Source organism: Argiope bruennichi, chromosome X2 (genome assembly GCF_947563725.1).
Source record: "Argiope bruennichi chromosome X2, qqArgBrue1.1, whole genome shotgun sequence".
Taxonomy (NCBI): Eukaryota; Metazoa; Arthropoda; class Arachnida; order Araneae; family Araneidae; genus Argiope; species Argiope bruennichi.
In genome coordinates, this window is record NC_079163.1 from 22180937 (window position 1) to 22204120 (window position 23184).

The 23184-nt window shown below is 27.3% G+C and overlaps 1 protein-coding gene across 5 annotated transcripts in view; it reads right to left on the reverse strand.

The window, feature by feature from the left end:
- LOC129960764 (proton channel OtopLc-like) overlaps positions 1 to 23184 on the reverse strand; it is a 151990-nt gene that overhangs the window by 10810 nt on the left and 117996 nt on the right. For all 5 annotated transcript variants that reach the window (XM_056074383.1, XM_056074384.1, XM_056074386.1 and 2 more), the window contains one exon: positions 5664 to 5778. In XM_056074383.1, coding sequence (XP_055930358.1) covers positions 5664 to 5778 — 115 coding nt within the window. The remainder of the gene's footprint in view (positions 1 to 5663; positions 5779 to 23184) is intronic.

Here is a 23184-nt window from a genome sequence, read left to right on the forward strand (position 1 = left end):
GACGTATTGTGGAGTGACGTCTAGTATACTTTGTATAGTCCGCCGTAAATTATAAAATCGAACTAAGAAACAGAGGCAGTGTATTCGCACAGTTGTTTTCTAAGTAATAAGAAAGTTATCACATCGGCACGATTTGACATTTTAGCTGCATTTTTTCCTTTTTCCTGTATAAAAAAAATTGTGGAAAAAAAAAAGAAATTTTCAGTTGAACAGACAATGTCTTATTGTTTAACGTGGTTCTTTTTCGCTGTTGTGAGATTTTGATTTATATAAGTAAGGTTTCGTCGAGACCATTAAAGAAAATTCAACTTTTCTTTCAAACTCGAGTTATGACCGTAAAAAGAGAAACAAATAACCAGATAAACGATTTTCGTACCGAAATAGCTGGAAAATTTTAAAAATTAAAATCAAATTTTGATGAATTATGTTTCCGTAATCTAAAAATACTTTCTCGGAGTTTTACTGTCTTTTGTAATACTTCTCTATTAAGAGACAAAGGAGGATAAAGTTGAAGAAAGGATCTTAGTTCATAGACTTTTAACTGATTGCTTCATAATCATTAACAAATGTCGAATTTCAGCATGTTTCACTCTTCGGCATTGTTGTTTAAGTTTAAATTCGTTTTAAGTTTAAGTTTTAATAACTTTTGTCTCATAGTACAATAACACTATGTATAAAATTAAAATATAGAGAAGTATCGATTTGTAAAATTCCTTGAAAGTGGCATGAAAATCAGCTAGAAAATAACTGAAATTTTTTGTAAAATTTTCCAAGTAGTGAAGTGGCTGGTAATTTATTTCGGAGACTATCTGAATTTTCTAACCTCATAAGTGAAACAAACATATTAAGAGTAACAAAATGAACGAAGCAAAAGTTACACGAAAATTTCATCTACTAACCAATGTTCTGGGAATTATGAAAGGAAACTTAAGGAAATTTTTATTTTACGGTATATCATGTTCATGATATTCGAATAATAAAAAAACATGTCGTTCTTAAAAGCTATTACTTCATATACGGATATTACTATGCCTTACTATATCAGTCAGCACATACGATGTACAAACACTAATAAACACATTTGCGATTTAAAGAAATGTCTTATTATTATTCTTTAACAAGAAACAATATTTTACAAATTCTTTTCAGAGAAAATATTCAGAAAACTCTTTGTGTTATTCTTATTTATAGAAACAGTAAATGTGCAAAAAGTTATTAACCGTTACTCAGATCAGTGGTGTTATTAGAGAAAGAGATAAACGTTTAGGGGTCCTTAAAATATTAAACGCATCGTTATAATTAGTTTTAAAAACACTTAATTTCTCAAAATGTTTATTCATTCTCCATCCATACTATTAGTTGATTTTTAAAAAAAATCTTGTAATTTCAAAGGAATGAGAAAATCGTTCAATATTTTAATTGACACGTCTTTTTTTTTATCTTTTTGTAAATTAAATATATTTATAAATTAATTTAAGGCTTTTCTTTCGAGTTTTCGTTTTAGTAAAAATATTAATTATTTTTTAAAAATCAGGACCCTGGAATTTTGTCACTATTGTTACGCCTATCTCATGTGCCATTACGAAGAATATTTCCTATGTATTATCTGATCTTAAATCTATCTCTGTGAAGTAAAACGGCAAATCGTCTGCTTCTGTTTCAGTAGATAAATTAAACCACCTGGAGTTAGCAGCTGTTAGTTCGAATATTCAAACTGTTCTAATGTCTAAATTATAATTCTAGATTCTGGTTTCCATCCGATGCTTTATGAGTACTTTGGCACTACTTTTTATATCTAAAATAAAATAGTAGTAATTTACATAAATTTTATGTTCTAAATCTTATGTTAGCGTTTAAGAAAATCTAAATATATGGTTCAAAATCCGATATTAGTCTAATATTAATTTATTTTATTTTATCAAAAATTCAGAATATTTGTATTTTTCACATTAAATTTTATTTTAACTTATCTAAAGTGATGAATTGTTCACTACCGATTGTTCAAAGTATAATTTTTTCTAATGTATACGATTTCAAACATATATTACAATTCCTAAATGTTTTAATAAAAAAAAATTGTTGTAAAGATATTGTAATTAAATATGGTATTAGGGCCAATCTTAAAAAAGAGGTTAGTAATAAAAGTTTTGCGTTAAATGGATTATCTTGAAAATGTTATCAAAGAATTTTCTCCGAATCTCGTCAAAGGAAACAGAGTTTTAAAATTACACAAGTACCAAAACTCAGATAAGAAAGTTCAATTAATAAGTAAAAAAAATTAAGTTAATGAATTAAACTAGTACTAGTAACTACTAGTATCCTAAAATAGATAGAAAAGATTTAGCTAACTAAATTCCTCAACGGTCAGTGGAGTCAAGTGACATGATCAAAGCTAGATATGTCAATTGATTGAAAGTCAAATGGTAAAATTAAATGAGCCTGTAAGACATGAGCTTATAGGGCTACAACTTTAACCTAAGGCAACCTAACCTAACCTAACCTAGGATAGAGTTGTCTTAAGCTTAGTTTAATGTTTGTGGAAGAATTTCAAATATGTAATATAAAATATGATGATCATTCTTCCTAATATGCTTTAAAAAGGAAAAATACATTTCTAACTAAAATTCCGGGAAAATTTTCAAAATTTTATTTAGATTTATTTATTTTTGAATTTTTTATTCATGTAATTCCTGATCGTAATTTCTATTAGAATACGACTACTAATTAAACTGCTAATTATATTAGTAATTTAAATGGTAATTATAATTGGTAATAATTGAGATTATTTTTAAGGTGTTGGAAAAATGATTTAATTTGAAAAATGCAAAACTCCCTTTGAAGTTTCAGTTGAAAGAATCGCTAAATACCAAAGACTGAAGTATACTTTTTTTTTTATTTCTGAAAAATATCTTTTAAAAATGGAACAGATTTCATTACCAGGTTTTTTTAAAGTATTTAGAGTAGTAATTAAGTTTCAACTGTTTAATGCTTTTTAGCTTAACGAATAAGAAAATATTTAAAATAATAATAATAAAAAAACTTATACTGTAATTTTACACGCCTGACTACTATCTTCACATAATCACAACAATGTATTTTGTGTTTGAAAAGGGAAATTACGATAAGATAGGGTTTATCTCCTAAATAATGCGAACATGCAGTTATCATGAAAGCACAATGTATAATTGTTTGGATTCTATTTGTAATTCGAACACCTGTTAGGAATGATAAAGCGATAAAAATACTTTAATATTTTGAATTTAAAAGCTTTATCATTAATTTCTTAAAAAAAATATGATTTAAATAAGGATGCAGTTTCAAAATAATACGTTACAATTTTCCGTTCAATATTTTTTGCTTTTTCTGTGATTGTAGAGGTCTATATGAAAGAAATTAAATTTATTTCAATAGTTTAATTGCATCTAACACTATTATTTTGATTTATTATTATAGGAAGCGCGTTAAGAAATATCTTTATTTCTAATGTATGAAATTTTTATAACTCAATAATAATTTTTTTTTTAGTTTTATCAGAGCAATAAATATTGATTTGTACGAAATAATATGCAGAGAATGAAATAATACATCTATGAACCAACTGGTATTCTGATTCATAGATGTATTATTATTATTTGTTATAATAATATCTATGCCCTGTCGAAGATAAGTAAGTGAAAAGTATTCAAAAGGGGGAACTTGAGTATTAAAGTGCCGAAAATAATAGATGAATTTAAATTATCATTTTATTTAAATAAAAATATTGTTTTAAATGTGTTTCAATTGTTATTTTATTACTTTTTAGTATTCAAAATGCATTCCCGATTTGAAAATTCAATTCCATGGACTTTTATTACGTAATGATAATACAATAGAAAATTTAGTTGATTTCTGAATTACTAATTCACATTGTTCCGTTTCTGAAAATATGAATTACTAATGCACATCACAGAATTCACATAATTTTATGTGAATTTTATTGAAATTCCAATTATGTTTTAAATTTAAACTACAAAAGTCTGAATCTTTAAAATCATATCGTCTTTTTTAATTGGATGAATTAACAATTTTTCATGCCAAAAATGTCCATTCCGAACAATATTTTTAAATACTTTTATTTAATTTGATTTGTTTTATTATATTTATAATGATGGAATATTGAAATCAATTTTTCATTAACTTCCTAAGACGCTTGGAGTTTGAAATTTTGTACCTTTGAATGGAAAAAAATCGTATTCAAAAGTAAAAATTGGAAATTAATTAATTAAAAAATTTCTGATATTTAGCACATTAATAAACGTCTGAAGTAGTATATTTAAAAACTGTTTTAATGTATTTGAAATAAACACCTGCATTTGTAATAAAAAAGTATTATTAAAAATACATTTCTAACATTCCATTTCCAAGCCCCTTTATTGTTAGGATTAATTGTTGCAATAATTTCAGTAATTGAAATGTAAAATTAAATTATCGAATTAATAGAGCATTTTTTCATACTTCTGCAATATACTTTAGAAACACCAGGTATATTTAATAAAATATTAAAAAATAAGTTTTTTCTTCAGAACTATTGATTTGTGGAATTTTAATTTTGAAGTATAAAAATTGTGGTTCCTTATAGAAAAATGGAGTTTAGAAACATCTAGCTTTTTCTTAAAACTCTTTTATAGTTTCTATTTCAAAATTAAAAACTTATTTACACTGATGAGTTATAAATGTTGTCTTGGAATTTATTTTTTCACTTATTTCTATTTTTTTTTCTAATATATTGAACTCCAACAAAATAAACCTACATTTTGTAGAGATAAACGAATATTGCTAGAAAAAAAAAAGAAACAAATACAAAAAATAGCCATAAAGTCATTATGATTTTTATTAGTACACTAGACTCCCGATTATCCGCGCCTGCCGCACTAAGTTTTTTTTTTTGCTTCCAAGCAAAGGAAAAATGCTTCCAAAGCAAGAAGCAAACACAAATGACTGATTTCTTCAAAAAGGTGTAGTTTTACAGTTATGCTTTTGTAATTACATAATACATTACAGTATTAAAACAGTACATATGTATTAATTTTTCTGTGTATCCTTGACGCCTCTCGTAAGTACAAAGCACTTTTCTGTTTTCATTAACAAAATGCATTTTAGATTAGTTTTGAGTGATATACTAAAATATTAAGCGTTAGTTAAACATTTCCTGCTGTTTATTTTACGTTTTATTGTACATAAAACGATTTTTCAAAGTTGGAATGACTGTTTTCTCTTTTGCTATACCCGTTTTTAGTTTTTTTCGGATTATCCGCGATTTTTGTTATCCGCGGCGGCCGCGCCAACCAATTCCGCGGATAATCGGGAGTGTACTGTACTTAGATAACAATCTGATGATTTCATTATAATTGATAACAAACAATTTTTAAATTATTTATTCCGTGTAATAAAGGTAAAGGAAGATAAATGAATCTAGTTAATAGAAATAGAAGCATTTTGAAGTCACAAATTCTTCAGAGAGAAATATAAATAAAAAATTTCATATTTGTCAAACGTGTTTAGATTTACCGAATGAGCTAAAGTTAATTGACATAATGTTTCTAAATTTATCTTCTGAATAATACCTAAAAATATTTGGATATAGACATATAAATTACACAGAGATAAGTAAATTGTGTTCTTACCTCAAAATAAAGCAATGGAACTTGTGGTGTAACAATTTCAGATATAAAGAATGCCACACATATCACAACTACTAGCTGAGCGTACATAGAACTCAATATGATAAACTGTTGAGTCCTGTTAAAAAAGAAAGAAAAACATGTCATTCATTATTCATAAACATTTTCTTCGGTATAGATGGAAAATAAACATTTTAAAAACTTTTAAAAGTTAATGAAAATTTTATTTTTTCCTCTTTAACTTTAAAAAGTAAGGAGCTAAAAAGTGAAGACTAATTAATTGTATTATGATTCAAACAATTTCTTGGCATTTTATTGAGAATAGAAACTTGATTAGAATTTCAGCCAAAAGCACTCTAATTATATTTTAGATTTTATTTACTATCCTTATATTGTAAAAACATCGCAATAAGAATCAGATTTATTCAGAATATTGCTAAGTTACTCAATAAATATCACAATTCAGAAAGGGAAGCTCTCGCAGAATTGTTTTTTTATTCTAACATTTTGTTTGCAACAACATTGATTGTTCGGAGAGTTCGTTTACATTTAGCAGATGGGTTTTGAAAACTTGCAGGTGTTTTCGTCTGTGTGTAACATCGTGACTACTAGTTTATTTTTCAAGGCAACTTAATTGGTATCTTTTACCATGAATAATTTTAAACAGCAGTTGGTTTGCTTCCTGAATCCGTGCTGTAAAATGAATAATTATGAACTGTATTTCTTCTTTATTTATTTGATGAATGAAATATATTGTCGATATTTTTAAATAATTGAACTTCCTTTTTTTCAGTCTTATTAGCAATTTATTAGTATTGAGTTTTAAATTTTTAATATGCATAACACTTTGATTTCATACCATAGTTTTGCAAACTGTTTTATAAAATTTCCTTTTAAAATAAAAATTGAAATCGAAATTTCAAATACTATTCAGCACTTCTATTTTGCTTATTTCGAAACTGAATTAATTGAAAATTGATCCATTTATTATTTTTTAAATTTCCATATTAACTTTATCATCAGAGAACTCTCTTCAGAAGATGTACATTTTTTTAAAAATAATTAAAAATATTTTTTCAAAAACTTTGTTTTTTAAAAATAAATTTTACGTTTCAAGATATTGTTTTTTTATTTAGTTAGTTTTAATTTAGTTCTATTTATTCTCCAAATTAAAGAATTTTGAAAGGCAAAGAAGACATGAATTTCTAAGACATAAAATAATTAAATAATATAAATCTTAACAAGGAATAGTCCAAAGATCCATTTCATCTGGGAAAGCAAGAGATATTTTTACAAATTTTTCGAAGTAATTGCATCACTATAGAATCTTTTAATCTTTCTTTTAAAAATTTCCTTTAGGAGGGTATATATTGATGTTTTGCTAATTAAATTCATTTATCATTGAAATCAGTTAAGATCTAAACCATGGTATTTATTAGAAAGAGTTGAAATTCATCAAATAATTGCGTATTTATTGCGTCTTTTTTAAAACAGAATGCATTTTTTGAGAAAACAGTCTACTTCTTTATTTCAAAAAAATTAACTTTTGTGGTTTTAATATACAATAATTGACATCTAAAAATTATTTTATTTAAAAAATGTCTTGCTTAAATGGAAATGTAAAGTGCTGACAATTGTGATTTTCATTTCAGCAAAATTACAATGATGAATTAATGATTTATCTTGAATAGTAATTTAGTTCTAGCAATATTTTATGCCTATATAAGAAATTAAAGCCGAGATGATTATCCTTAACTTTATTTGATGTTACTTAAAAGCATTCAGTTTAACAAAAAAATTTATTGTGCCTTTTCATTTAAGTCTGATTTTTCCTAATATTTGATAAACAATGAACAAATATCATGAAATGTCTTTAAATATTTAAACATTTCTTTCTTAAGATATAGAGCTATAAAAATCCTATTTTAGTGAATAGTATTTGTCTTGGAGGCACGCTGTTTGTTACAGAAGTTGTGTTAGAACGTAGTGATCTCGCCAAGTAGCTCTCATTTCAGGAAATCAAATGTAAAATCTGTGCTACATTTGACATCTTGGAAGAAAATTACTAAAACACTATTAACTCATCATCTAATAAAAATCTTTCGATTATTGTTTGTTGAAAATACATTCCAAAATGATGAACGATTAAATGCAGAAACCCCTAACAATAAAAAGATCACAGATAAGATTAGATAGCAAGCCATTTTCCGTAATAATGGACAAATAGAATTTTCTTTGATTGTGCTAGTGCTAACGTTGTGAAGGCTTTCAATTGAATTACATGAAAAACATGGAAGTTAGTCAGAGAAAAGACTAAGAGGATACCAGAATGAGAAAAAATTTAAACGAAAAATTTAAATCAGTTTCAATACAACGTGATCAAAAAACATGCATGCCTTTCCACGTGACATCTAACTTAACGATAAAAATAAATAAGCGATGTCAGAGGTACGAAAAGCAATAAAATTGTCAAAGCAAAATTTTTCAAGAATACGAATTTCTTGATCAATTTGTTGCAGGATTTGAAAATTATTATTTTTTTTTCGAATAAAAACTGAAGATTATTTTAACCAAAATTAAAACAGCCCTATGGAGTTTCTAAATTCAACTTATAGTGATAAGATTACAAGATTTGTTTTTATAGATAATTTTTACTTCTAATAATTTTTCATCATTATTAATTTTCTGCGTTTTAGGGCATAGACCGATTTTCATACATATAAAGGAAGCGCAATCATCAGACCTGGCGATATTTAATTGTTCCTTTCAAATTAATAAAATGAAAGCTTTCTGGGAAAAAAATTACGTAAAAACGAATTTAGCACCAGTAAAACTATTGTTGATAATGTTGATATCAATGCATCTATATAAGTAGAATTGATTTAAAGTTGAAGTAAATGGCTTCTGTTCAATTTTAAAAGTCGTTTTCTTCATAATTAATTATTTTTTTCCAAATGCTGCTTTTTTATGGCTATACATAAATGCAGGAAAGAGTGATTCATAAAAAAAACAACTGTGTGTTTTCAGAATAGAATATTTATTAAAAAGCTGATATATATTTCTCTTGGTCTTTTCCTTTCATTTCTTTGACTATCCGGTGTAACCCATTTGAATTTCAGAAATTTATATTTTGACGACTTTAAAAATCTCGATCTATAAGTTTTCTAAATGAAATACAACATTTCGCAACTTCATTCTGGTGAATGTTATACAAGACACAACAGATGAACAACTAAGTGAAGTTATTTATTTATAAATACCATTCAGCTTCATTTTTAAAGTTTAAGAACTACTATACCACCACATTATGAATTAAATACTGACACTAATGCTCCATTTATTTTATAATGCCAGTTCACGAGCAAGTAAAGTGTTCTAAAGGAAGAACCCCATAGCTTCCAGTATGATTTTTTCCTAATACGAAATTCTGTCATCTTTAATCCAATTAGATCAATATGACTAAAAATTTATCGTTTGTATGGATTATAGCATGGTATTATAATTTATTATACTTAAATATATTCTGTATAAAAACAGAGAATTTGTATGTAGAGAAAAACTATAGAAATGCAGAAAGGCATACATTAAAAAAATAAAGCAGTTCATAAAGCGATAAATACGCCTTTTTTTGAAACAAATCATAGCAAAATGGTAAAAGTTAATAATAAATGCAATTTAGTTTGGAATATTTTCAGCATTAATAAATAACTTTTAATGATTTAGATGAATTTCTAGACCTTACAAAATGCTTTGCTGAATAGTTTCTCAAGCATTTTTAAAGTGTTTACATCATATATATTTTTTACTGAAATGCTTAATGAAGCATAGTGAAACATTCTTGAGAGAAAATGAGCACGTGATCCTCTGCTAAATAAACAGCAGAGCTGTGAAGTTTTATATAAAGTATACATCAAGACTACAGGCGAGAAAAATAAAAAGACGAGTGGAATTAAATTAAAATTGAGCTTTTTTGATTACCTCGTATCATGCTCGTGACATAAAACTTTACTTCCTTTCTAAATTATTCTTCTGGAAGTTCAAAGAGAAACCGAATTACATTAAGACAAAGACTCAGCGGAAAAAGAATGTCAATTTTGAATATATATACTTTTACTGCTCAGGTTTTCCAAATGACTAAAAAGCTAAAGCCTTGAAATGTTTTTTGAGCATGAGTAAAATTGCACAGTCTGTCCAAAAAGTATTTGAACATTTCTTATGGCTCGTAATCTATAAAAGTTAAATAGAGAAAAAAAATGTAATTCACAATGGAAATATATCCTGTTTAAAATTATGAAAACTGTATTCGCATAAGGGGTCATCTTAATAATTATATTTGCATCATTTTCACATTTTTCTTCTTTTTTCTCCCCCCCCCCCTTCTTCTTTTAAAAAATTCTGTATAATGAGAAATACCCAGATACAAAATTTTAGACATATTGGTTCAAAATAACCGAAATACATAACAAAAAATTGAACAAAGATAGCAAAAAAAAAAAAAAAAAAATAATAATAATAATAATAATAATATGCTCTTTTATTTAAAATTTTATTTCAATCGTTAATACAGTGACTTTATTCTAAGAAAAGTTAATGGTTTTTTCTTAATTTACTATCAGGGACGATAAAATATGACTAAAGAAGAATTTTAAATGTATGCCTTTATTTGCATATTTAACTAAAAAAAAAATAAGTAAGGTAAACACTGTCTAAAAGGTATATAAAACTTATGGATAAATTTAAAAATTAATATTAAACAAGTTTATACTTTTTTTTCCCTTTCGCTATAGAATATCCCCAAACATGTTTATACTAAAAAAAATATTGGAGCAATCGAAAAATAAAAGACAGATGTTTATTTTCGGAAACAACACTTAATAATTGAAATTAAAAGAGCATAATGCTGTTTATTTGCATGCTCAAGTTTTTACCAAACGATATTTTAATAAATTCTTAATAATTTTTATGCTTATCTCTTTTTACCAGATATATCATTAAATAAAAGCAATTAATTTACTGAAGTGTTTTTAAGCTTTCTTTTCACTTAATAAAAAAAGCATTTTGTCAAGGTTTAGTGGCATTGTATTATCCATATACAAGAATTTGACGTTGTATTTTATTCAATGATGTTTCATTCATTCATACTTTTAACCGATTACAAATTCGCATTTTCTACAAAATTTTACTTAGAGTCTAAATTTTTTTATTAATTAAATACTTCACAATGCGTTTTCATAATTTTAATCGGTTCTCGTTTGTTTTTTTAATGATTCAAATGTCATTTTACTTGAAATGCAAGTGGTGTAGAATCTATTGCAAATATTAAATTTTCTTCCCTCATTTTTATACTCATTTTAAAAAGAAAAAAAATCTGAAACTAAAATAAAGCTGAAAGACCTTTATTGTTTTCTGTTCAATTTTAGCGACTTATTTTATATTTTTCCGCAAGTACTTTTGCAAAATTGAGATGCCATTCACAAAAGCGAAAATCATTCTCTTTTGAAAGCTTTTGTTTATTGCTTAAAAACTATTCGACAAAAATGGATAAAATTTGGAACAGCGATGTTTTATGTTTTTTTCCCCTTCGATTGGCATAAAAATTCTGTGTGCTTCTTTAAAAAGCTTTAATATAAAAATTTAAAAATTAATAGAAAGGATAAAATATATTATTAATATTATTAAATTCTGAAATTATTAAAAAAACACAGCTTTTGTCATCTTAAGTATTTTAATGTAAATTAAGAATTTTTTCAACAATTCGTTATATCTTTAAACATATTGAAAAAAAACTGGAACTTTCATTTAACTTTAGGAATGTCATTTTTCAATTGTTCTTAACTCATCAAACATTTAGACAAAATTACAAAATGTTATACTTTTTATAATCTGAGAAATTTAAATGTTTTCGAAATTGGTAGTTGATATTTTTAAAAAAATGAGTTAGTGGAAGCCTAAATATGTAGACAACACCTTGCATGAAAAATATTTTATAAATACAGAGGCACATTTCTAAACCGAAAAGCATTCACAGTTTTATTGCATGATAATTAGTTTTAGAGTAACGTGCAGTTTTCGGATACTTTTTTGGTGAACTATACCAACCTCAATAGAGTTGCAAAAGAAAAAGCTTCATATTGGACCTACAGACGAAAAGCTCTTAAGTAATTTTTAATAAGAATGATTTCATCTGAGCATATTTTTCAACAATTTTCATTCTTTTAATCCGTCATTTAATATTGTCTTAAATAATTTTCCATAAGGTACAGCTTAGTAGCTGCAGAGCTTTTAACTCAAAACAAACTTGATAGTAGATCAATGATAGCAAATCAACACTAAAAAAGATCTACATTCCTAAAAGATCAACGATAGAGAATCTACATTCAATTACTACAAAATTGCCTTAAAATATTTAATCATTAACTGTGAAAAAATATTTCACTCAACGCAATCCGTGTTATGTTCTCACATCCAAATCAAAGTCCTGCAAACTACCTCATCAAACAGAAGTTTGCTGAACATTTTTTTCTAAAACGACTTGAAAACTTTGATTATTGTCAGAGAATTAATTTAGAGTTCCAAAATTAAATAATCAATAAAAAAGATAGGAGTTATTTAAAAATTTTCGAATATGTCCTACTCGTAATATTGCACCGGAATGAAGACATCTACAATCGGCTATTAAAAATAGCTGCGAATAGCTGATTAATATCTTAACATTTCATCCTAAATTTTATACTTAAAAATGCATATTTTTGGTCGCCTTAAAAATATAAGACGTTAAACTTTTATTGAATTTTAACAAATAATACAATATCTGACTTTGTTTTTCTTCCCATTTCCCTCAGATTAAAAATGATGTTCAATACATTCCGTTTTTATTAATAACAAAACTGTTTAAACTAAGGTTTGAGATGGGGAAATAGTTGATTTGAATGTATTATTTTGGCAGCATTTATTTTTCATATATTATTATTACAGCATTTATTCTTCATGCATTATTTTATTTATTTACAGAACTGTAAACAAACAAAAACTTGAGATCTTATTCATTATTTTTCTGACTAAAATTATATAATAAGTGAAAAGAATGTGCATTTAAAAAGCAAAACTTATGTGGTGCAGCGTTTAGCAAAAGCTAAAAGAACTTCATACTGGAAATTGAACGCTCTATTAAAAAAATTATTTATATTCATTTCTGATCTAATCTATTTTAATAAATAGATCATGTGCTTTGAAAAAGGAATCAAAATCAAGGGAAAGTCAAGTTGGCGTGCTTTCAAAGGAAACACATAATAAACGGATATTATTTTTTAAAAAATGGAAATATTTTAAAACATTTTTTTTTTCGCTGTTATTAAAGGAAGAAAAATTCTTCGGTACTGTTTGAGTTTGAAAAGGGCGTTTTTAGGCTTTGGTGAAACGACATGACAAGAAGAACATTCGGCCTTTCTACGATTTTAATCTCGTATAAAGATATGATAATCAATCAATCAATAAATAAAAAATAAACGCATGTTAATTTGTTTGTTATTTATTGTTTCATAGTTATTACAGTAGCTTTCCAGCATTTTTTAATATTCATTTAGCATTTATCAATTAATAAAGAAATGAATTATTTTGAAAGTATTATTTTTGAACTTATTAATTGTCGAAAACATGTCTGAGATAATACTCGCATTTTTTTAGATAAATTCCATTCTTGTTGTGAATATTATTATATTGCATTTCTGGTATTTATTAGCGTTTATTTAAATACAAAAAAAAAAAAATGAAATTCGCATGAAAAAAGAAAATTTTAATCCTCATGACAATGCTTTTAACTGTGAATAACTGCATGAATAAGAGAATGCAAATTATTAGAATAGATTTCGAGAATAGTGTTATTTATCTTACGCGAACACATAATAGTAAACTTGTTACCAGTAAAACGTGATTTCCTTCTTGAAAAAGAAAATGCTCAGTTTTGATGCATTTCCTGTTCGAGAATTCTTTTGGAGAATTAAGAAACGGTATTTAGTAGTCAATGCTTTTGAATGAGTGAATGCTCAGCCTGAAATTGCAGTTTGAACACATAATTTGAAGCGAAAAAATGTATCAACTATCTTAACTTACTAAAAGTCTAGATTCTGAGTAACAAATACATCTATTTTTTAAATTAGTGATCCCAATTAAAATAATGTAATTTTAAAAAAAGTTTTCTCAAGAATTTTATTGAATAAACGGGACAAATTAATTAAATTAATTAATTAACCAAATTAATTAAATTAATTAGCGATAATTAATTTAGCGATAGCGATAGCGAATTAAAAAGCGATAATTCATTAATTAAACCAAAACTAATGAATTCTTGCTTTTTTTTTCTCCGTGATGTAATTTATGGGCCATTAAAGCCAATTTGTGATTTTCTACTAGATGGTGAAGTTTTTAAAGAATATTAGGACGTTGTGTGAGGGCAGCGATAGGACAACGGGTGATGCGTTCGTTATCAAATTTCTTTACATTTTCATTGAAAAGTGAAGATTATATTTGTAGTTTTGTTTGATCTTTACATATTTTTGCTTTTTAAACTGCATTTGCAAGTTGTTGCTATATGAGAAAATATTGAATCAATAATTCCTGATAACAAATGTTGTTTATATAACTTCGTTCACTATGAAAATAATCTTTTTATAGCAAAATTGAGATCAAAAATAGTTCTTCGGTAAATTTTCAAATACCATCAGCTCCTACTATCCCTAAAATAGACCGATATAGTTCGTCAGCGGATTCTGAGATGACTACTTTTCGACGATCCCATCTCATTAAGGGGTGAGACGCGGAACGAAAAGCGCGTTTCCGGTATAATTATCTGCAATGTTTACGTCTTAGAAAACCGCGAGTCTTCATTGTTAAATGTAAACATCTCCTCCTTTCATCTTTCCTTTCACCCCTATTTTGACTAATTAAACCCATCCTAACGCATGCGCAAAAGCGCGGAGGGTTTTACAATCCGTTGCTGAACTATAATACATATTTTCTTAAATAATACATATTTTGCTGACAGATGCAGTTCATTAAACTTCGGTTAAATAATTGATGTGAAACAAAACCTCGCCAATTAAAGCTCACATTCAAGAAAATTTTCTTTAGTTTTCTGGTGAATATATCTAACTCGGGATAATTATTAGCAGATTAGTTAATTTATTTAGTTAGATTCCTTATTCAAGTTTATCCGAAAGGCACCGCTTTAATAGCATAATAGCTTTTACTTTATAGCCGGAACCCCTTATGTCATCTTAATGGTCTTGAGGCACTTTCTTTAAAATAATTAATTCACTTCTTTTGCGGAAACCTTTCAGATCAGTTGTTTGATTTTTATTAGACAAAGCAAAATATCCTTGTTTTTTAATGGAATACAATGAGGATCATTTATGACATATAAACCTCTGAAGATAAATAATCCTGTCATAAAACTCATGTCTTGATAAAAGAAAATTACATACTTTTAAGGAAGACCATAATACTTTTTGTGTAGTCATTGATGCGATATCGCTTCTTATGCAGCTAACTTATGCTTCATGCATTATTCCGAATGTTCATCTAAATGCAAATTTATAGGCATGACGAATACATGCATACGTGTGCACCCACACTGCTCGCATCGCTGCTAACGGGCCCAACTCTGTGGTTGGTGAGGAGAGAAATACCAGACTGTGTCGTTCACATTCGAGTCGCGTGTCTCTACTGACAAATTTGAATGTTGAGATGTGACAACGAAGATTCATATCCAGAGTGGTTTAAGAATGAGAATCCCGTACTCGTTTCCATTGACGTCATTTGCTCGATTTACGAAGGCATGTTCCCTTGCATCCAACTTTAGGAAGAGTTTTCATACCGTTTTGTTATTTGCGAGAGACATCGCCTTTAGAAATGCCAACAATAAAAAAAAATTGAGTAAAAATGGTGGCAATAAAAAGAAAGAAATATTTCCGTAGGAAAAAATTGGGAATACACCTGATAAAATTATTATTGTTAACTTCTTTTGAAAATCATTTCTTACGCCATTATTCCAAATACGTTTTAGTATACATATATTTCAATTTATATCACTCATGTATGCATTGAAATGAATAAAGCTTAGAATCAGTTCGATTGCAAAAAGAATTAAGAGGAATTATTCCCAACTAATTCCTATTTCATATTAATATTATAAAATGAGAGAGCCTTAATTATTACCTCTTTTGCCATTAGATATAAATTCAGAATAACAATATTTTTTTCTTTCTGTTCGTAAAACATATACATATATTTCAATTTATATCACTCATGTATGCATTGAAATTAATAAAGTTTAGAATCAGTTCGATTGCAAAAAGAATTAAGAGGAATTATTCCCAACTAATTCCTATTTCATATTAATATTATAAAATGAGAGAGCCTTAATTATTACCTCTTTTGCCATTAGATATAAATTCAGAATAACAATATTTTTTCTTTCTGTTCGTAAAAATAAAAATGCTATTATTCCACTTCCAGGGCATCTTTTGAGCTTGCGGATTAAGGAGAAAAACCAAAATAATTATAGATGGCATGGAAGTGGGAAATAATTGCTGTTTCCAATTCCTAAGATGTCTATTATTTCGAATCGGTTATGTAAATGCTTTCAAGGAACATCTAAATGTTTTCAGATGTAATTAACATCTGTTAAAGATGCTATAGATTATTTTCAAGTTTCCATTCTAAAGGGTGTACCAAAATTAACACAAGATTTGAATTTGCCACTATTCGTGTAGTAAAGTGTTGAAAACTGTATTAAAAAATCATTTGAAAGCTGATAGTTTAGGGTTAGTAAAAATGGAACGTTTCAAGGTTGTTGTATTATGTGTTAACGCAAGATTTGAATTAAATAAAAACACAGTTTTTTTTTCTTTAAAATGTTATATTTGTATTGAATCGTAAGGTACACAGGATCAGGATATGTATGGAGTCGCACATAAGGCAAATAGCCTCCAATGTTTTGCTGGTACATACGCACTCTTTTGTCGAAATTTTCCATGACCACTTAGCATAAATGTGGTTGAATTTCGTTGATGCAGCTTTGGATTTCCTCCTTCAATGCACGCATTCTTGTGGGTTTGTTGACATAGACATTTCTTTAAATAACCCCATAAAACGAAAACCAATGGTGTTAAAACACATGATCTAAGGGGCCAATTCTCAAATTTTCGAACTGTGGCTGCTAGACTTTCATTATTTTTTATATAATGTTCAACAATTAAAACATGTTGTTCTATCGCGTAACGTTCCATTTTTACTAATCCTAAAAAATCAGCTGTCAAAATGTTTTTTAATAAGGTTACCAACACTCTTGTGCACAAATGGTGACAAATTCAAATCTTGCACTATTTCTAGGACAGCCTTTATATCTTTTCAATGTATTAACTCTGCTAAAAAGTGAGAAATTTTTCATTTGCTTGTAAAAACAGATTAATAATACGTACATATAATAAAAAACTTGTAGAGAGAAAATATACTAAGATCTCTTACTTTAAGAAAGGACGGATAGAAAAATATATAAATGATGCTATGATGCATCCATTACGTATTTCGATATGGTATTTTCACTAAATATTCACCAAAACCCCCTAATAAATAAATGTTTGTTATTTAAGTCTAAAAAAATAAAACCTTCACTGTATTTTAGATTATTTTTCACTTTTTCAGAAAAATACTAAATATGGCATTTTAATTAAATTATTTTTAAGCATCCACAAAATTTTAAATTGTGCTATGGATAGCAACAAGTGATAATTTAATAAAATAGTTATTCATAGGATATACGTATATAGCGAAAAATATCATTGGAAAAAAAGGATCATCACCAAAAGTTAAAATCCTTGTAAAATTCAAAAGCAGACGGAAATGGAACAATTTTGAAATTCAAACAAAAAGGACAAATGCACTTACGAGAGATTAAAAAAAAATTCTTATTTTCCAAAGCAAAATATACGCTTTGGTAGTCGGATATACATTTGCATGCTTTACTCGTTCTGAACTTGACTCTAATCACTCGAAAGGGTTGATTTGGTCGAGCAGCATGCAATCACTTTTTATTTAGAAGGAAGTCCCTTAAGTGTTTTTTATATTTTTGCACAATGAAACGAATGCTCCTTAACATTTATAAATGAATACCTTATAAGAGAATGAAGATTTATTTTCTGTTCATCTTGCACGTATCAATAAATATATATAAAGCTATAATATTAATTGTGAAGTTATAACTTCTTTTGTTGAAGGATGAAGTTAGGGATTAGACTGAAGATGATAAAGGGACATAAATACAATATTTATCGAGATTTCAGAATGCATTGATATTTAGACATGTTATCTCAATTTATTTGAGATGGTTGCACTCCAACACAGTGCAATTCATGGTTGGGCATCTTTATATTTCTTTCTGACCAAGATTTTATAACCTCTGATGGAGCAGAAAATAGCTTTAAACCCACTTAGTAATAAAAACACCGGTAGCTTTCCAATGGATATACTTTTAAATCAATCTCTTATGTCATTGCAGATAAAATTCCAGAATATTCTTGGAATTTCTACTTTTTTTAATACCGTAACAGACAGAAAAATGTAATTAAAACGAGGCAAAATTTTAAATTTCTCCAGTAAAATGCCTTGCAGAAATTTCTTGATCAGAAAACATGAAATTTTTCCTAAAGTAGTTAGCGAAATTAATGCTTTGATGGCTAATAAATACTATGTTACAAACTATAAATATTTTCTCTTGCCCAATTCGTTTGATACGATGTTTTTGTTTAAGAACTCTTCATTTTTATTCTTTTATTCCACAGTTCAACCATATTTCCTGTTACAAGATCATTTTCATACCAACGGATTATGCCTTTTAATATAATGCAGAAGTATAGAAACCTAATAAAAAGTTACAGTAATGTTGCTATTTGACTATAATTACTATAGTAGAATTGAAAATATTTTAAAATCTATTTGAAGTTTTATTTTTTTAAGTTCATAGAATTCTAATTCAAGTTTAGTCAGTTGAAAACAAATTCAAAACGGAGATGCAGTATTTTAGGATTTTTCATTTATTTTAATCTAATTAAATAAAAGCAATATTTCACTAAATATTGGAAAACAATGGAGGACATCAGGTTCAATAAACTGCTTCAATTGTGGACTCAATATATTTTATAAATATGAATTACTTAAATTTTCTTTCTACATTATCATTTTTAATTAGCTAAAAATATATATTTTTATATATAATTGAAATTCATGCAGCAGAAAATTTCAATAAATGATTTCTAACTAAAAATAAAGCTTTTACTGCATTTAATATCTATTTTATTAGGTTTTTAAAATGTTTGTCTTTTTTTAAACAATAAAATTTTTTTAACAAGAATCTTCACACTACACTAATAAGGATGCCCATCTGATTTTACAAATTATAAGAAACAAAAATATTTATATTATATCCCGATTTGAAATAATCGCATTGTCTTGTTTGTTTAGTAAAATTAAAAAGGACGGACAAAGAGACTTAAAATTAAACGCATTAATATTCTACTATAAACTGTTATTTTTGTAGACCAATTTATTTTATCAGCGCTCTAAATTACTAATCGCAATGTGTTTCTAAAAAGAGCATTTTCTATGACTGAATCATAAAACCTATTAAAGTGAAATCAAAATAAATCCTTGAATCAAAGTTTATATTACAAGCTATAATGATGCGTTTTCACATTAGGAGTGAAACGTTAATGCAATGAAACTTGAGTAATCACAGTGCAATCAGCACTTTCACAGTAAACAGGTGAGCTAATTTATTGGAAAGAACAGGCTTTAAAATTGCAAGTGACTTTGAAACAAGTAATCCAGAAAATATAAGAAATGTTTTTGTTTTTGTTTTTCATTTAAAAACGTTTACATTTGAGAAGAATTTTCAAGTTTATGTAGATTGAAGAAATAAATCTTATTCACAAAATGTTTTGGATTCATATGATTTGGGTTGCAAATAGAAAGGCTCTTTGGTACAAACCAGGCTCTGCAGATCATCGGCTATAATAATAGAGCAGTTAAATTCCATACTCTTTATTCCATTAAATAAAGTAATATACAAACTAAATCTGTGCATTAAAGATTTATTATGCTTTAAATATGATGAGAAAAATATTGATTTGATTTCTATGCAATGTATTGTATGTTTTTATGAAATGTAAAATCTGGCTCTTCAGACTACTGTTCATCTCGCAGAACTGTCAAAGCTGTGCTCCCCCCTCCCCCCCCCCACGTGCAACATTTTTATTATATTTTATCTCCTTTATAATCCCCTCCCTTAGAAAAACTATTAATATGTCCTTCAACTATTTAATATGTCAAAACTCATACTCACTTCATTCATTTATTTATTATATGATAACATGAGATTAAACGAAGTCTTCATATTCAAAGGTTATAAATCTCCTACATTATTTTTGCTGAAATGTAAGTGGCTCTACGCTTTTATAAGTGAAGTTATAAGTTTTATAATATCATCCTGTAATTTATTTTTTTTACACAGATTAGCTAATTTTATACTTTTGTGAGTAGATACAATAAAAGTGATACATTCTTGAAAATCAATTACCTTTATCGATGAAAATTGCTGTAAGAGTGTCTAAGGTAATTCAGGACGAAGTTTGCAGAGGTTTTATTTTTTATTAAAAATTATAGCATAAGATTAAGAAGAAGTTTATATTTTTGTGAGTATACAGGCATGTTATGCAGGGTTCATAAGCAATTATCTTATAAAATAATTTATTAATTCACTAGGTGTTTTCAGGAGCGATTTCAGTTACCCCAATGGCTATGGAATTAATGGGAATAGGTGTTTCGGTTCCTGGTCATCATAATAAATTAATCTAATGAGAAAATATTTGAAATGATGATAAATATTGTACATTTATTCAATTGCTGAAAGATGAGCATTTTTACAAACAGAAAAGAGTGAATATATAACATGCTAGATGGAAATATTTCAGACTTATGAATACCCATTAAAATTAGTAAAAGTCTGGCATTTCAATTTAGTTGTAGAAAGTAGAGCTTCCACTTCAAGTGGACTTATCAATTCACTATTTAACTCAATTTTCATTGACATTTGGTCTATTTGAATAGACAAATGCTTTTTTTTCTACTATCTACTTCTATATGAAATATAACTTCATCTGAACTCGTGGATATCGCTCAGTGGATAATTGCTTCTAAAACAAATTTTGATTTGGCGAAATTGCTGCTCCTTAAACCTATCATATACAATTTATCATCATCCAGATCACCAGTCCTGCATATTTACCAATAATAATTCTTCATTCTGTCGCTTTCAACATTATCAATCAAAATATGTATGTGGAAAAATCTGCCATAGATGATTCGATATAAGTTGCTTTTTCTATCTTTGCAGCCTCCATTTCTTGCAGAAAATGGTCTAAATCATCATCTTCATTCTTCAGAATTTTTCATGTTTTCATATTAATCGCCATTTGTAGTTGTTTTCTTCCATATTTGACATCAAACGGCTTCAAATTATTATTAACAACAAATTTTCATGCGCCAAAAGTAAGATATATGTTGATTACATGGAAGAATTTTTTTAATATCATTTGCTGATTTGGCATAAAAAGCAAGCATTAATGTCAAGACGGAACGCTATTGCTTTACTAAATTTAAAACTATTTCCTATCATATAATTAATTATTCCAGATGTATATATATATATATGTATGTTTTTGTTTCTTTAAAAGTCTATTTCCAACTACGCCTTGATGAAGATTATCAAGGGTAATTGAGATTCCAGTTTTCCAGGAGGACAAATATTGCAGTTTCTTATAATCTTTATATCTTATAGATACAAGAAATATATAACTTAGAAATTTATTTTAAATTTAACCGGAGTAGGGAGCGAACAAATGAAACTCATAAAAGATTGATTTCACTTTTTCTGAACATAATTGCTTCTAAAGAAAACAAACGTTTTCAGATGACGGCTCACCAAATGGCAAAGGGTTTTCTTCTGCCTCTAGAAAGTGCCAATCAAAATGCCTGTTTTCCAGTTTGTTAAAGTCTCATCAGTGTGCTTTTCAGTAACCATTTCAATTGACTTGCCTAACTCTACTCCACACATTTAGCATATCCCTGCACTAAATAAATGCCTAATTTAAGCATTTTTCTAAAATAATTTTGATTAATCACAATTTTTAATCAGTCACAGAAAAAATTTCTTGTTTATTTGCAGAGTAGATCATGCCAATCTAAACCTTAACTACTTTATGAATTGTCATTTCTTCGCTTGCTCTCTTTTCTGCGTCATTGTCAGGAATCAGTCTCACCCCTCCCGGTATGGCCCTGGATACACATTCTAATGCTAACAATGACCACGTTTTTGCCGATGAGTTTAGTTTAGAGTTTGTACAAAAAGAGATATGAAGCCCTCGATGGTTACTTTTTAAATAGCTTGTTTGATGAGGTATAAATGGAATTTACTGTAGTTAAGTTTTTGCTCTTAAATTGTTTCTTATTAAATATAATCAAATAATATACGAACACTTAAATGAACAGTTAAATTCCTGCTACAAAATCTTATTTTGTGCCACATCTTTTACCTCATTTCGACATATTTTTAGTTTCTTTTAATATTTGAAATTATTATAGTAATATATAAAACATAGAAATAATCAATCATACAGAGGATCTAGCGCTAAAATCACTAGGTTCAATTGGAACGATTCTCTCTTGTCAACTTGCCGAAGATTTTGTATGAAATTTTGATACTTAATCAAAAGATGACTTAATACAGAGTACTTACTACTTAACTTATACTTAATCAAAAGAGACTTAATACACAGTAACAAGCAGACAATGTTACGTAAATACTGTGACGTTACGTAACATTAAATGCAAAAGAAAACGGAATATCTTATTCCCACTCTTTTGTGTTTGGTGTTAGCACCTGATATAATATTTAACAGCTGTGGCTATATCTTGCAAAAAACGTTGATAAAGTTGTTCAAGGTTTCTTCTAGGACGCGCATGTGTTTCGAATTGCAAAAAGGAAATTAAATTTCGAATACATTTTTATTCATACTTTCACGGATTTTCAAAATATATAAATCAGCTTTAAATATATTCCAATAAAATTTCGGAAAAGTAATGCATCATGTTGGCATCTTACAACAATTTAAGATCATTGTTTAATCAACTGTAGATTTTTCTCGCATTTTATTCGTTTAAATTTTTAACATGCTTGAGAACAAAGGCCATGCATAAACAAATTACAGCAAAAAATATAAATTATTCCACTTATTAATTGCATGTATTCATAATGAATTTCGAACAAACTTCAGATAAGATTGATAACATATTTATTAAAATGCCTGTTACAATATTCCGTCCGTTTGAGCCAAATATTTATGAAAGAATTTTGTGATTATCATTAATATTTAGAAATTTTAAAAGAAATCTATTTGATAGAAATTTGAAAAAA